At 41.8% G+C, this 16,879-nt stretch overlaps 1 protein-coding gene across 1 annotated transcript in view; it reads left to right on the top strand.

The window, feature by feature from the left end:
- Window positions 1–16,879, top strand: part of LMBR1L (limb development membrane protein 1 like) — a 147,053-nt gene that overhangs the window by 39,424 nt on the left and 90,750 nt on the right. The window contains exon 2 of the mRNA XM_082247069.1: window positions 11,567–11,651. Within this exon, the coding sequence (XP_082103195.1) occupies window positions 11,567–11,651 (85 nt within the window). The remainder of the gene's footprint in view (window positions 1–11,566; window positions 11,652–16,879) is intronic.

The following is a 16,879-nucleotide window of genomic DNA, read 5'->3' as shown; positions in this document are numbered from 1 at the left end:
CATGCCAACTTGTAATATGAACTCGCACAAGGTCGGGAGATGACGGCAATACATGAGGTAGAGCCAGTGTCCTGACCTGCAGTGTTGTTTACCAAAGCTATAAGGAGTACTTTTGATCTTTAGTCTTGTCTTCTGCTTATACGAAGCATAAGAACCTCTTTATTCCCTATGAACAGGGTGATATCCTATGGTGAGGGGAATATGGTAGACATTATTCCAAGTTCAGCAGTCTCTGCTAATCTTCAGTAATGTTTAGGTATCAAGTTCTCGTTACAGCTGGGGTTCTGCATGCTGAATAGCCAAATTCTCCGCATAACTTATGAATGACATTGTTTTTTAGCCGCCAGCCCCTCCCCAAACCCATCAGTCACGTGTGCTGCTAGAGTCTGTTCAATAGAGAGATGTGTGTGTGTAATATATAAATATATATATATATATATATATATGTGTGTGTATATATATATGTGTGTGTGTGTGTGTGTGTGTGTGTGTGTATATGTATGGAATCTAAAAACTTAAAGCAGCCATTTCTAATACAAATATTTGTAGCAACATGCTATATATATATATATATATATATATATATATATATATATATGTATGTATATATGTATGTATGTGTATATATATATATATATATATATATATATATATATATATATATATATATATATATAGCATGTTGCTACAAATATTTGTATTAGAAATGGCTGCTTTAAGTTTTTAGATTCCATAAGGTACCAGCTCCTGTCATTTTGTATACCAGACGTGTACGGTCTCAGCAGGGAGTTACTTACTTGGCGTGACGAGGAAAGGATTCAGTGGAGCGCAGACTGAATGCAGTGATAGAGACAGCCGGGTAATTTCCAATTGGTCTGTGTGTTGCTGCATTGCTGTGTGCAGACAGCTAAAGGTCATAGAATTCCTAGGACTTTTCATGGTGTGCCATCATCCCCTGATATGTCCATGTCCCTGAGCAGTCTGCGATGAGCACTGAATTTCAATTGCTTTCTGCTGTCTGTGTATTAGACGCTTGCTTAGCCAATGTCTGAGCAGCGCCTACTCTTTGAACAAGGTGACCTCAAATCATTTTCTTAGAAGCAGCTCCTTGTTGCTTTGAATTTACACAGTATTTCTCCTCTTTTCAGGTGTAAGTTTTACCCCTGCATGCCCTGCTTGTATTATTCTTTGAGAGCTCTATTATTTACAAGGTGTTTGCAGCCTCAGGCAGGCGTTCGCTTATGTCTGTCACAGCACATTTTTCTTAAAGTGACAAAGCTTCCTTTATTAGGAATGATGGTGAAAATACTTAATGTGATACCTGTTGCTGTGTACATCTTCCTCCTTCCACAAAATTGTCACCACTATCTGCTGCATCGGTGTCCTCCTTCTGCAGTGTCCTATGGTGTCCCCGTTGGGTCCATTCCCTGACATTACCCCCAATCTTCCAGTGAACGTGCTCTTGTGCATGCATGTCCTCCCTGGTAGTGTGGGAAACTAGCACTCAGCATTGGAGACTAGGAAGCGAAGGTGTTTAGTCGTTGTCTATTACATATAAGTTGTAAGCAGTGTCATTGTATATATGTGAACCAGCTCTAAATGCTCAGCTTTGTTATATATATATAAAAATGTCTATACTTACATGCTCTGTGCTATGGAATTGTATAGACTGGCTGCAAACCTCCTCTTCTTGGGTCCCTCGCTGGCAGTCTTGGCCCTTCCTCTGTCCACTGCCCCCATGGGAAGCCTCTTTCCATGTGGGGCACCTGTGCATGCTCTTTTCTTAGCCCCACTGCTGCATCCATTGACAGACAGCGGGACTCGGCCCCATTCCCTCGTTGATGGCTTTAATTGACAGCACTTGGAGCCAATGGCGAAGCCGGCAACCAAGGGGAAAGAAGAGCTGCAGACATGCACAGCGCTGGATCCAATGAGAGCTCAGCTAGGTAAGGGGGGGGGGGGGGAAGAGGATGCTGATGCCTAAATATTTTTTAACTTAATGTGGTTGTAACATTAGAAAACCATTCACTGCCAGCCCCTCTTTTATGCAGCCATAACACACTGTGAAAGTGTTTTTCAAAATGAAGCCTCTAAATACCATTTTAAAGATATCTTCAAGCCATTCCCGTGACTCCTGGCCGCTTTATTCTTCCGATCTACGGGCAACAGCGGGAGGGGCTGAGATCTCCCTCTGTCAGCCTGGGAGGTCATGTAACCGCTGTGCTGGCTGCCCAGCCCCTCCCGCTTTAGCCCTTAGATGGGGAGGGGTGGAGAGGGGCCGGGAGTCGCATGACCAGCCTGAAGATATCTGAAAAAGGGATTTAGAGGCTTTGTTTTCCACGCACACACAATGTTATAGCTGGATAAAAGAGAGGGGCTGGGAGTACATTTTAAAGTTTACTTTACTATGAATAGCGGCAGGAGGGGAAGGGGGGAGTGGCGATGACACACATATATGCGCGCACACACACGAACGACCTGACAGGCAGGGAGGGGGAGAGAGGAGATCAGTGGATGATGGCGGCACGTAAACTAACCACAGTAATCTGGGGTCAGCAGCCATGGTCATCGTGGTCAGCACACAGAGGGGGCACTGGCAGGATCAGCCAGGTTTTTTAGAGGGACCGGCTTAGACAGTACAAGTACTGCGCTGTTTAACGAGCCAAAAGTTTAACAGGATCTCAACCCCCCCCCTTTTTTTAATTTTTATTAACAACCACTTTAACTGCTTCCCGACCGCCCGCCGCCTATTTACTGCAGCAGTGTGGCCCTCTGCGCAAACCGACGTAGACCTACGCCGGTCGTGCGCCTGCAGCTAGGGGGCAAGCGCGTGCCGCCGGCTCCGATTGCCGCCTGACACCCGCGATCGCTCCCTTCGGAGAGAGAACGGTCAGCTGTTGTAAACACAGCTCAACGTTCTTCTCCTTGGTATGATCAGAGCCCCTGTGATTCTGCTATATAGGAACACAGGTCTCTATGATCATTTCACAAGCCACGCCCCACCACAGTTAGAAAGAATCACTCCCCTAGGCTTACATTTAACCCATTGATCACCCACAACATTGACCCCTTCCCTGCCTGTGTCGTTATTACAGTAACAGTGCATATTTCTAGCACTGATTACTGTAGTAATGTCACTGGTCCCCCCCAAAAATGTCAGGGGTCCGATCTGTCCGTCGCAATGTCAGTCCCGCTAAAAATTGCAGATCGCCGCCATTAATAGAGAAAAAAAAAAAATAAAAATTACATCTTTCCCGTAGTTAGTAGACGCGATAACTTGTGAGCAAACCAATCAAAATACGCTTATTGTGATTTTTTTTTTTTTTCTTTTTCTTCTTTACCAAAACTATGTAGCAGTAAACAAATTGGCCTAAGGGCTCTTTCACACGGCCGCTCCGTGTGAAAGCTCCGCTGCGGTCCTTTTTTTTTTTTTTTTTTTTTTTTTTTCACGGAGCGGATGACATTTCTGTCATCCCATCCGTTTGCGGATGATATGCGGACATAATGTAAGTCTATGGGGATTGCGGATGTCAGCGGATGACACCGCTGACATCCGATTTTCCTTCCTTTCCGTTTTTTGAACGGAGGAAAAATAGGCTTCTGTTCCGTTCCAAAAAACGGAACAGAACTGAAAGGAAGGAAATCGGATGTCAGCGGATGGTATTCCGCTGACATCCGCAATGCCATTGACTTACATTATGTCCGCAAATCATCCGCAAAAAAATAGGATGATTTGCGGACATACGGAACGCTCGTGTGAAAGAGCCCTAAAATGTTACATTTTTTATTTTTTTTTATTTATTTTTATTTTTTTTTTTTAGAGACTGTCATATAGCAGAAAGGGAAAAATATTGTTTCTCTTTTCAGAATTGTCGCTCTTTTTTTTTTTTTTTGTTTGTAGCGCAAAAAATAAACCCACAGGTGATCAAATACCACCAAAAGAAAGCTCTATTTGTGGGGAAAAAAGGACATCAGTTTTATTTGGGTACAGCGTCGCGCAATTATCCGTTAAAATAACAGTGCCGATTCGCAAAATATGGCCTGGTCATTAAGGGGGAGAATCTTTTGGTCCAGAAGTGGTTAATACAAGAAATGCGTAAATGTAAAAGTATGTGTTAATGTGTTCTTGCTAGAGCACCTACAGTACATTGCAACAAAGTCCATGGACAGGGTGACCTGCTGAAATGTCACACTCTTCATGAACTTTTTGGCTACATCATTTTCATTCAGATTTTCTTTTTTGTGTGACGTTGCTGGTAGGTTGACATTAACAAAAATCAAGCATTTTAACTAACACCATATTCTTTTAGTTTTAGCACTAAGTGCAAAGCTACTTTGCTTATGGTAGGTAGACACGTCTGTTTTGTTCTTGGGGATTCCAAGCAAACAAGTCTTACAGCTATAAGGGCTCCTCATTGTATAGGCACACAGAGTAAAATACGGCTTTAGTTGTGGTGCCCGGGAGCTATGGCTGCAGCATACTTTTGTCCATGGGAATGCATTACAGAAAACGGTGCATGCTAATTCGCACACGTATGGACGTTTTTTCCATAATGTAAAATTTTCGGTTACTCATGTATAGGCACGCACATTGTCTTCTGCATTGCATACTTATGGGCAGAAATATGTAGCAGCTGTGACTCCTGGGGAGAACTGTGTGCAAGATCCCTTAGTATATACCATTGTGAAACACAAATATTCTAGTTCAAAGCTGGCTATACATACATGCCATGATTTCTCTTGCTAGACCAGCCAAAATCAGTTGATTCACCTAATGTACACTAAATCTCCCCTGCCGGCTGTGGAACCTAAGAGGATTAACCTCTTAGGTTCCACAGTGAGTATAAGAAGCATGCTTTACTGCATATACAGATTGATTTTACTGTTGTGGGTTTTGTAACCCTTTAAACAAATTGCATACTATAATGTACAAACACTCTTAAACTGGCAAGTAATTGAACTGAAAAAAAAACTAGAAACAGAAGTGTGCATGCCCACACCCCAATGGCCAATAAGCGGAAAAAATCAACCTTTTTTTTTGATTATGAAATGTATCCTAAAAACTACACTTTTTTTTTTTTTTTTTTTTTTTTTTTTTTTATTGAGCAAAACACACTCCTCTCTGCGATCTATGTACATTGCAAGGATTACTGTATAACAAAGTTTGTTGCATATTCCTACCTTGTGGTGTTTTGAAAAAAAAATAGCTGTTTGTGTCCATGTGCAGAGTGAATCTGTAGGAATGGTTTTATAATTATCAATCAACTGCTGCCCCTGCAGGGCTCTAATAGGGAAATTGGCCTGGTCTGCAACCCTTTAGTCAGGATTTTCCTTTGGGATTATTTAAATCTAAAATGACATTTTTGTTGCAGAGGATGCTAAAATCCTGACTTGTATCTTAATGCAGAATTCTGGGAAAATCAGTCAGCCAATCACTCATTTCTGGAGGGCGTTCTGTACCACCATCTGTGTACAGAACGCCTCCAGGCAGCCATATTGCGTTGTATTTTACAGAAAATTACAGCGCTGCAGAATGAAAAGCAAAGCTAATTTTTAATAACCTTCAAATACACTATGACTTGAGTCGCAAATATATAAAAAGAACCCCCCCCCCCCCCCAATGAAACTACCCTTTAAGTTTCCACCCAGCTCAGCCAATTTTTAAATCCACTTTTGTCAGGCTGGGTGGTGCTTGCAGGGCTGCCACAGCTCAAATTTCAGCTGATTCAGCAGGAATTGGCCTACATCTTAACTGTGTACGATAGAGCTGCACGATTCTGGCAAAAATGAAAATCACAATTTTTTTTTTTTTTGCTTAGAATCAAGATCACGATTCTTTCATGAGTCTCAATCTTTTTTTTTTTTTTTTTTTTTTTTTTTTTTTTTTTTATATTGCAATAAAGCTGTGACTAGGATTACCGCTGGTGGTGGGTGTGGGTACTGCTGGCGAAGTGTGAGGAGCGGCGCAGAGCCAATGCTTCCTGTAACTCAGCTTTCCTCAGTCTCCCCTCACAGGCGGAGTGCATTTGATATCATTCCGCCTGTGACAGAATGGAGCTGGAACTACACAGGAGGCATCGACTCCGTTCTGTCAGCTGAGCCCTGACGCAGACAGCTGCGATATCGCTTGTGTGTCAGCCAGACATCCCAAGTCTCTGGCATGCGAGCTGCAGCTGTCTGTCATAGACACAGAATAGTAAACATTCTGGATTGAGATCGTAGGGGGGGTGAATCGAGATCGCGATTCCTATACGATCGTGCAGCTCTGGTGTATGACCAGCTTAGGGTGTCTCGGTAGCAGTTGACAGGTAGGTAGATTTGGGGACACAGTACAAACCACTTATAAGGTGGATGGTGGTGGGTAATTTCACTTGCTAAGAGCTACCAAATATGTATCACTTTTGGTGTAGTGTAATTCCACTCAAAACGCAAAGTTTGTCTATGGCTCCTTTTACACGCTGCGCTGCGTGCTGCAGTTTGCCGATCCATCGCTGAGCAAGCGGATGACAGCTCCGTCTCACTGTGTACGGAGAGGGAGGTGTCAGAGCCCCGCTGCTTGCTATGGGGAAATCAGATTAGAGCGGATCCCCTGTCCGCTTTCATCCGATCCCCTGCACGGATGGAAAATATGGTTTCCATCCGTCCAGATTTCATGGACAGGATCGGATGCGGATGGCAGCAGGTGTCAGCGGACATGTCTCCGCTGACCCATAGGGATGCATGGAAGATCCGATCAGATCTGCCTAAAAAACTGACAGGCGCGGATCTGATCGGATCGTTCGTGTGAAAGGAGCCTTTGATTGGTATGTCAAATAACTTTTTTTAAAGCGGTTGTAAACTGGCTGGGGGGAAAAAAAAACCCTGCAAGATAAAAAGCATAATGTGCTAGTATGCATCGCATACTAGCAAATTAGGAAATACTCGCCTTAAAACGAAGCCCTCTCAGCAGCGCCCACTCACCTCTGGGAGGGTTGACTTCATTGCCTGTCCTTCCAGGATCGTGGGCTCCGGTGCTGTGAGTGGCCAGAGCCGTGATGACATCACTCCCACGCATGCGCACGCCAGCCCTCTGTTCCAGCAAGAGGCACGGTACGCCGGACCTTCAGAGCGGATGTGCCACTGACGTCAACAGCTGCATGAAGGGTGAATATTTCCTAAACCGTTCAGGTGATATTAATTTTACCTACAGGTAAGCCTGATCATGGGTTGGTTACCTGTAGGTAAAAATAAGAAAGCAGGGTATAAAACCGCTTTAACTTTTATATTATGCATTTTTTGAAATTCTGATTGTCTAGGTTAGAAACCGTAGTCTAAACTAGACAATCCGCAATCTCCTGATCTGTATCGACAACGGTCAGCTTGTTGCAGAATGTGGCAGCTCACAGGCACTGTCTGGATAATACATCGAGCAAAGCTCAGAGTAGCCCCACCCCCATTTCAAAAGAAAATGAGGTACAAAGCAAATTTAAAAAATTTGAACTATGCAGAATTTCTACTATTGTAGTTAAAGAGAGTCTGGCTTTAATGTAGATCTAAAGCCACACATTTTTCAGTTCTAGATCTGTATCAGTTAGAAGGTAGAGAATAGGTTTTGGACTCTTTCCCCCTTTTTTTTTGTTTTCTGTGCCATAAACACAACATGGTCAAGAGAGCGTACATTTTTTTTTTTCAATTTTTTTATATAGATCTTTTGGATTTTCCCACAGGGCAAAAAGAGGCAGAATCTCCCCAGCAGGAATCTAGAAATACCTGAACCCCCGATAGGTCAAATCGCATGACAAGTGACAGCCTATTGCTGGTAATCGCTCTGTTCAGATCGGTGCGACACCGACTTTGCCGTGCCACGTCGATTTGGAAAAAGTAGTTTCTGCACTACTTTTGGCGATTTCAGGTGCAACTTGCATAGACATCATCTGTGCATGAAGCCCCACAGATGTCTTTGAAGTCGCACTGACTTGTAGCTTTGAAGTCAAGTGATTTCAGATGAAGTTGCACAATTTCAGAGCCACAGTCAATGTGAACGGGGGCTGATAGGGGTTTCAACACTTCCCCACATGTCCACAACTAAAAAGTTTAGATTTACTTTAAAATGTATCTGGTGTTAACATTTTTTTTATTTTTTTTATTTTTTTATGTACATGCCTCGCCAGTATGGAAGCCCAACTTTAACCTAAACGTTTCCTGCGGTGGTTTGAGGATTCAAAACCTGCATCATAATTTTTTTTTTTTTTTTTTTTACGGACGTATGTATGGTATACATTTCCTACTAGGAAATAAGTGACCCAACATAGATGATGTAATATTGTCACATCTATGCACGGATGAGCGTACAGCTTGCACACAGACATGCTGGTGATTTAGTGACCCAGCTTTTTATAGGTCCATGAGTAACACTCGGATTTAGAAGCTTAAAGTGTTACTAAACCCAGGAGCCTGCATTCACTATATCTGATCTCCCACAGTACACAGAACATGGAAATGTAAATATTTTAGTAAGTATAAACTGCTAAATACCTTTTCTCATCAGCAGTATATAGCAATCTTATGACTTCAGATGGTGTCCAGCCAAGCACTGGTTAAAGCTTGTAGGAGGAGTTTTCTGACTGTCCTATGAGAGTGCAAGACCCCTGACCCTCCGTCTGGACAGTGCTGATTGGCCCTGTGCTGAGCACATGCACTTTCACAAGAAAAAAGTAGTATAACAAGCATGCTGTACTGCATATACAGACTGATTTTACTGTTGTGGGTTTAGTAACACTTTTTAAAAAAGTTCTGAATTCATGACCGTACCCCCAATTGCATTTTAATTGGTAGCCCATGCAGTAAGTGTTGACAGATTTTGATGCTGCTTTTGATACCATAGTACTGTGTGATCAGTGCAATAGGGCATGGGGAAGAAAAATAGAAGTCTTTAAGCGTGTTTGTAAATTGTTGTTGCCTAACAATGGAAGCATTATGAAGAGGAGAAGAAAGTAATTTTTTTTTTTTTTTATTTACAAAAGGATATTTTCAAACTGTCTTTATTATCTGCGGATTAAAGGAAATCTGTACTGAGGAAGTATGGAGGTTGCCATTGTTGACCTCTCCTCTGAAAATGCTAGCTGGCAGGTTGCCATACTGAATCAGTGGTTTCCGTACCCTGTCACCCGTTCTATGAGGAACTGAAAGAGGAACTCGCATGAGCGAAAAAATTAAATGCAGGCCTATATATAGATCATTCATGTGTAAATACTTGTATTGGCCTCTCCAATTAAACTATTTTGATTTGTGAAGAAAATCTCTTTATTCCTTAGATTCCAGCCTCTCTGCTCCTTCCCTGATAGAAACCCAATTTCTGGGCATTGCTTATGTTCAAATGAGCAGGGCCCTCTGATTCCTATTGTATTGTAACTGTACTGTCTGCCTTTATTTTGTAAAGCACTGCACAAACTGTTGGCGCTGCATATATCCTCTATAGTAATATTTCAGCTAGATAGAGGGCGCTCATCCAGTTTCCTATTCCACTCCTCTCCTTTCATTGGCTGCTTGAATGCAGATGGCCAAGCTGCACAGCGTCTCAGCCTACAACCAGTCAGGCCTCATAAAAATCAATAGTTGCTGGGCTGCACAGCATTATTGGTGCTTGCGTTGCAGGCATCCAAGACCATCTGCATAGTGGAAAAGCATGACACTGTGTGGCTTGGCCATCGGAATCCTAGCAACCCGGTGACAGTTTGGCCCAGTCTGCATCCTAGCAACCAATGACATGGTGCGTTCTCGCTGTCCGCATCCTAGCGACCAAGACAGAGGGGAAACTGACTGAAATATGCTGTAGTTGGAGGGGGCTGAACGTTTTACTGAGTGATACTCTCGTTTTTAAAGCTCTTTTTTCAGTATTGTATGCCTGGCATACAGAATACCTGCATTCTGGGCATACATCCCTGAATGCATACAGCGTTAAATGCCACTTGGTACAGCTTTCATCCTCTTCCAGCCGCAGCATATTTCAGCCTACCATAGATTTTGACAGACTGCAGGCAGCTGGGCTGGACGCTGCATCTGTGCTTTTCCTTTGCCAGAAACGCCAGGACTGGATGCACAGGGGCTAAATGCCTAGTGTACAAGTAGCCTATAAGGGAATCTGCCTAGAAAAAATCTGGTCTCAAACCTCTAAATAAAGCTACAAGTCGTATGATTCATGGACCACGGTATAGTTTCAGGGCAGGGACCTCTTATAAAAATGAGTAGGTTTATGATCTACTCATGTGCCCCAAAACCAGTATATATCTGGCAACTTTCATCAGAGGCTTCTGAGAGGTATTTTACTTTTTGGGAGATTTCTTTTAAGCCAGGGGTCTCCAAACTTTCTACACAAAGAGCCAGTTTACTGTCCTTCAGATTTTAAGGGGGGTGCAAAGTGGTCAATGGGAGTAGCCCCCAGCGTCAGTGGGGAGTAAAAAAAATTACATAGTGCCTGTGGTCAGTATTTGGAGGAATAGTGCCCCATCATGGGCATTAGTGGGAGGAATAATGCTCCATCAGTGGAAAAAAAATGTCCCATTATTTGTCAGTGGAAGGAACGGTTCCCTACTTTTAGTTTCAGTGGGAGGAACGGTGGTTCCTTGTTGGTGTCAGTGCGCAGAATAGTGCCCCAAAGGCCAGATAAAGGCAAGCAAAGGGCCATATTCTGCCCATGGGCCTTAATTTGGAGACTGCTTTAGGGCAAAATGCAGATACTGCAGCAACCGCATATCTTTTGGCCAAGATGCCTACAATGCAGTTCGTTATCTATTATGGTTTGCTCTGCTTTACACCTCATTGCTGGTCAAATAGAAGTTAATCATTTTGTTTTTTAAAAAACCACATCCAGATTTACTGCCTTCTGCACAGAAAATAAATGATTGATTTTGGTTTTCTTTATTGCAGTCTTAAAATTGTTAATTGCTGCTGCCTTGGATTTAGTGCCAATGTATGGATGTAATATTAGAATATTTTGCTAGTTCGATTCATGACTGGTTTCCAGCACCCATCATTTTAATTTATGGGTTTTTTAGGAGCTTTTCCAGCTGGAAGTTAGTGCCTAAATTTGCAACGCTTTAGCACAAGGATCTTTATTTTATCCATGTGATTGTCATTTTCAAATCTCTTGGTCTTAGTTGAAAGTAACTTGATTTGGTAAAAATTGAAATTCTTGAGTTTTGTGAGAATTGAACCTTTCATATGGCTGTGTCCAGTCTAATTAGCAGAACATTCATGTTCCTGAGTCACAACAAAATGAATGTCTTTGTGGCATGTGTCCATTAATTTTTAGATCTTGTGCCCCTTTATATTCAATTACCTTCAATCCATCAGACGAAGTTCAAAAAAATGGAAAAGGGTTCAGACTTCTTTTGTACAAACAACTCATGAGATTTTTTTTTTGTGTGATTGAACTGCCCATGTGTAGGGGTCAGAGTGATCATCTGTGATCTGGCAATCATTCTAGTCTCTTCTGTAGTTTCTGTATATTATATTTCTTTTTCACTGATGTTCATTGGAAGAAAAAAAGTTCTAAATTTTTTTTTTTTTTTTTTTTTTTTCTTGGCAGATCTGCTCGTTGCTTTTCGCTACACTCTACCTCCTCTCCTATATGGTCATCACCAAGTTCAAGAAACATGCTGATTTCACCACAGGTGAGTCATTCATTCAATTTGGCGTTTCCAGATTCTAAAGGTCAAGTTACGTGATACACAGCTGCTACAGCATCTATGCGCAAATACCTTCACAGTATTAGAAGGCGAAGAAGAATACAAAGTGTGTAACGATAAACTGCGCTTAGTGCTTGTATACACAAGCTTTAAATATTAAAGGTTATATCACACCACCACCTGAAATACAATTGCACTTTACCTAATGGAAGCAGAGACGGAGTGACATCTTGCTGGCTTGGCAGCACTAAGAAAGATGAGTTGATACTGGCGAGTTGACCGTATCACTAGTGTAATATGGCACCAGATCAGCTCAAGCAAGGCATCATTGAAGCATGCTTTGGCTCAAAGTTTGCAAAGCTTTGGTTTAACTTTTGAACTTAATAAAAAAGGATTTAAAAAAGTTGACCAAAGCTTCTAAAGCTGGAAAAGATGTGTGCTTTTGTGCCTTGTATTTCTTGGAGCTGCTCTAAAAGGTAAACCTTGTTAAAGTGCTTCTAAAGGCTCAAGGTTTTTTTAAGATGCATGAAGGTAAAACACCTGTGTGCAGCACCGCTCTCCCCCAATACTTACCTGCAATGTGCATGAGAGCCGCAGCTCTCCCAGGTTTCTTCCTCCTCATTGGCTGAAACACCAGCTGGAGCCATTGGCTCCTGCTACTGTCAGTCACAGCCAGTGAGCCAATGAGGAGAGAGCGGGGCTGAGCCACACTGGGTGTGAATGGACACACAGAGCAGCAGTTCAGGAGCAAGTCTGCTACGGTGCCCTCACAGCAAGCTGCCTGATATGGGGCACCCGGCAGGAGGGAGGGGCTAGGACTACCAGCAGGGAACCCAAGAAGAGGATCGGGACTGCTCTGTGCAAAACCACTAAACTGAGCAGGTAAATACGACCTGTTTATTAAAAAAAAAATCTGCCTTTTTTAATCACTAGTTTTCAGGGAGAAAATATTTTGTTGCAGTTTTTACGGAAGTTAAACCCTTTTTTTAAAGCACAATTGGCATTTTTACATGCTTGCCCTCCTATATTTGTGTAAATATATATGAGTAAGTCAGTGGAGGAAAAGTAGATTAGTCACTTTAGTCCTAAAGCCTAGTATATATGGGCTGAATGTTCGCCGGTTTGATAGAAACTTGGTGAAATTCAGCCCCTTTGTATGGCATCCGGTCCAACAGAAGCCAGATGTTCTGCTGCCTTCTGTCAAAGGCTCATGACGGGAAAAAGGTCGACCGATCAACTCCTGGTCTGCGCTCTTAGCCAATGGCTAAGGGGGATGACTGAGGTGTGCTGGCAGAGGGCTGTCAGGGGTGTGTTCTAAGTTTTAGTCACAAAGGGAGTGCTTTATTTTTTAAATTGGATGACTGAATCGCAGTGTAAGAAGGAATAGCAAAGCACAGCAACTTTTTGTCCCATTTTGTAGCATGCTGAGGGAAAATGGCTGACCCATGTATGTGCATACAAATTAATATGCATTGATGAGATACTGAGATTTTGTTCACAAAGCTGAAGACTTTGACCAGTGCATAGAAAAAGAGAAACTTTTTAGTTTAAAAGTAGCAAAACCGCTACAGTACACCATGTTAAGTATTAAGGAGAAACTCCAGCCAAAGTGTTAGTGTTAGCTTTTGATAGAATAGAGAAGGTTTAGAACCTTTTTTTCAGGTTGAGGCTTACTTGGCACATTTCTTCCCTTTCCTGTCCCTGGAAAAGGAATTCCCTTGAAATGAAAGGAAATCCTACCTTTTGCAGTTGTCACTAGGACAGCTGATCCCATTTGGAGATTGTCCAACCCTCCTGCCCTAGTAACAACAAATTCTGACTTGAATTTCTCAAAAAGGGGTCCAGACCGAAATAGTAACTTAATACGGGTTTTACACTTCATCACTATATTCCATTCCCAAAAAAAGTGTTTGAGTTGGAGTTTGCTTTAAAGGCGAAGTTCACTTTAAATCCGAAATGATCACTGGACTCGTTCAGAATTACAAGTCCATCTGCCTCAGTGAAAAGTGGGACAATGAGCTATGTTATACCCCAAATACAGATCTAACATGTTGCTAAAGCTGGCATTAGCCTTTAAATGCATGTCTTAAAGAGGTTGTCAACCCCTTTTGTTTACATTTACCTATAGGTAAGCCTACATTAAGGCTTACCTATAGGTGCTATAAATATCTCCTAAACTTGCACAGTTTAGGAGATATATACAGTGCATGCAGCCGATGACGTCATCGGCGCATGCGCTCTGAAGGAACGGCTACCCATGCCGTTCCTTCAGATCCCAGTGCCGTGAAGGTAATCGCGCCCCCGGCCAATCAGATGGCTGGAGGACAAGATCCAGGAAGCAGGACGGCCGGACATGTCGGCCTCCCTGTCGACACTGAGGAGGCTTTGTTTTTAGGTAAGTACTTCATAATGAGCTAGTATGCGATGCATACTAGCTCATTATGCCTTTGTCTTTACAGGTTTCTTCACATTTTTTAAACGGGTTTACTTCCTCTTTACCACTTTTAATAAAGCAGTTCACCTTTAAAAAAAAAAAAAAACCTGTGTAATAGGCTACAAGCTTAAAAACTTCACTGTACAGCCCCGGAAACTGTGGCATTGTAATGCACGGCTAGCCTTATGACCTCTCTGACCAATGAGAAACTCTTTTGAGCCTTCTTTCTTCTAGGAAGGTGTCCCAGAAGAAAGAAGAGCTTATTGGTATGCGCATGACCATGCTGACCAGTGACCGCTAGCTGCTGCAAGCATTATGCTACATAGCTGGAGCCCATTACATTGGCTAGCTTAAGAGATGGCATTTACAGCAGCTGCGATCAGGGAAGGTGTTTTTTTTTTTTTTCAAAATAGACTTCTCAGCTGTCAGGATACTTCAGGAAAGTTGTTTTTCTTAGGCTCCGTTCACATCTAGGCGTTTTTGGGCGTTTTTGGGGAGTTTTTCTGCTCTAGGATCAGCTCTCAAAACGCCCAACAAGACAAATCCTATTCATTTCAATGGCCCCTGTTCACATCTCAGCGTTTTGACACTGTAAGCAAAACGCCCAACGCTCAAAGTACATGAGCTTCTTTTTGGGCAGATTACAGGCGTTTTCCATTGGTTTCTATTCAATCTAAAAACGCCTGTAAATCGCGGTAAAAACGCGCGAAAACGCTACGCTCAGGTGTGAATGTAGCCTTAAAGTAAAGCAAAACCAAACAGAAATATTTCACACGTCAAAAGGAGAGAGAGGGGTGTTGCGTGTCTTCAGAGTGCAGGAGGTTCTTTTCTCATCTCGGCATGATCTGTAGATATAGTTGTTCTTTAGGCTGCATTCACACTTGAGCATAGCGTTTTTGCGTGTTTTTTTTACCGCGATTTTCAGGCGTTTTTTTTCAGTCGTTTTTGGAGGCAGGCATTGACATTGACATCTATCAAAAACGCTGGTAATCAGCCCAAAAAGAAGCTCATGTACTTTTTTCAGCTACAGGCGTTTTGCAAAACGCTCAGATGTGAACAGGGGCCATTTAAAGGAATGGGGTTTTACTTGTTGGGCGTTTTTAGAACGTTTTTTTTAGCGTTTTTGGAGCTGAAAAACACTCAAAAACGCCCAGGTGTGAATGGAGCCTTATGCTATATGTAAAGACGATGTCAGCAAAAAGTGTGTCCCAAGTATGTAGTAATTCTAAATGTAAAAGTAACACCCACTCTTGCATATATGGTTTGAGTTTATAGTAAGACACAACTCAACCCAACATACTGACATAAGGTTAAAAAAAAAAATATACATGCATAGAAAAATGGCTTTTCTGTCCTTCACGAAGACTTATTAAAAGTAACCTTCAAAAGTAACATATTACTTTATACCATTCACATGTATTTCAGAGACTTCTCATTTTAGAATATTAAACTCTAAAACAGTTTTGAGTTAGCTTAATTTTTCATTTTTTTTTTTTTTTTTTTTTTTTATGAAAAGGTAAACCTATCCTCTTAAGTAGAGATTCTATAAATTTAGGAATGTATTGACCATAAGCGGTTGGCTCGGTCTTCATGTATCAGTATTCATGGACTCCATTCTGAGATTCATAAGCTGGAGTACTTTGGCAGTATTGACTTTTTGTCTCATGGGGACAATAAAAAAATGTGCAAGCTTGCAGTTGAATTCTTGGGATGTGACTACATTCTTCCTGCTGTAAAGGTTTTTTTGTAATGATTTCCTCTTTTTCCTGCTATTGCACATGCACACTTTTTAAATGTTCTCTTTTGTCGGTGTAGGAAAAACATTATACAAGTTCTCCACACAATGTCATTCTACTTATAGTTTTATTTTGTTGGAGCTGACCTGGGAATATTTTAATGTGGATTATTCACAAACACACAAAAAAGGAAACCTCTTAGTTCCTGTGCAATATTTGATTATTTTTATGCTATTTTTTTCAGCTCAATAAAGTCGCCTCTGCAGACATCCCATGAATGTTTGCTCCTTTTTAAGTGTATCTAAACCCAAAAACGAAATGAGTGATATGTTGCTCCTTTATGAGTCCTTAGATGTGGCAGCTGAATGTGTTTTTCTAGGGTCCCTTTCACACATGGGACTGTTTATCTGTTTTTCATCTATCTGTTGATGGATGAAAAACGGACATCGGTGCATCTCTATGGAAAAACGGATGATCATTTACATCCGCTTTAGTCAACATCTGTTTTTTGGAATGGATCAAAACCCTATTTTTTTTTTTTTCTTCCGTTACAAAAACAAATCAGACGAGGAATGGATGTAAATGGACAAAGTTTTTGCATGAAAAAATGGCTCCAGGACTCAAGTGGTTAAGGACTCTAGCTGGTGGATATGAAAAACCGACGTGAACTTCATCTGTTTTTTTACAAAAAAAAGAACCAATGAAACAAAGTCTGCCTCTATGAAAGGGAACTAAGGCTTTTCCCCCCTTTTTTATTTTTATCAGGTGATCCTGCCAATAACCTACTTGTTCCTAGGGTGACAACATTCACTTACTATACTGTATCAAAGGAGCAACATTGTCAACTTAAGCCAGCCATAGATGGATCGAGTCTTAGTTGGTTTGAGCAGGGAACGGCTGAGATTGGAACCATATATGGGTAGGCTGATTGTACCCAAGCTGATCAATCGACCGACTGGCCTGGGTACAACCAGCATGTCGTATTTTTTTCATGCGATTGCCAGCAGCTATAGCCACAAAAATCACTGTGTTTTCTTGGCAGG

The sequence above is a fragment of the Pelophylax lessonae genome (assembly GCF_965119305.1).
Source record: "Pelophylax lessonae genome assembly, chromosome: 2".
NCBI classification, from domain to species: Eukaryota; Metazoa; Chordata; class Amphibia; order Anura; family Ranidae; genus Pelophylax; species Pelophylax lessonae.
Note: the sequence above shows the minus strand (reverse complement) of the source record. Positions and strands in the feature narration are given on the sequence as shown.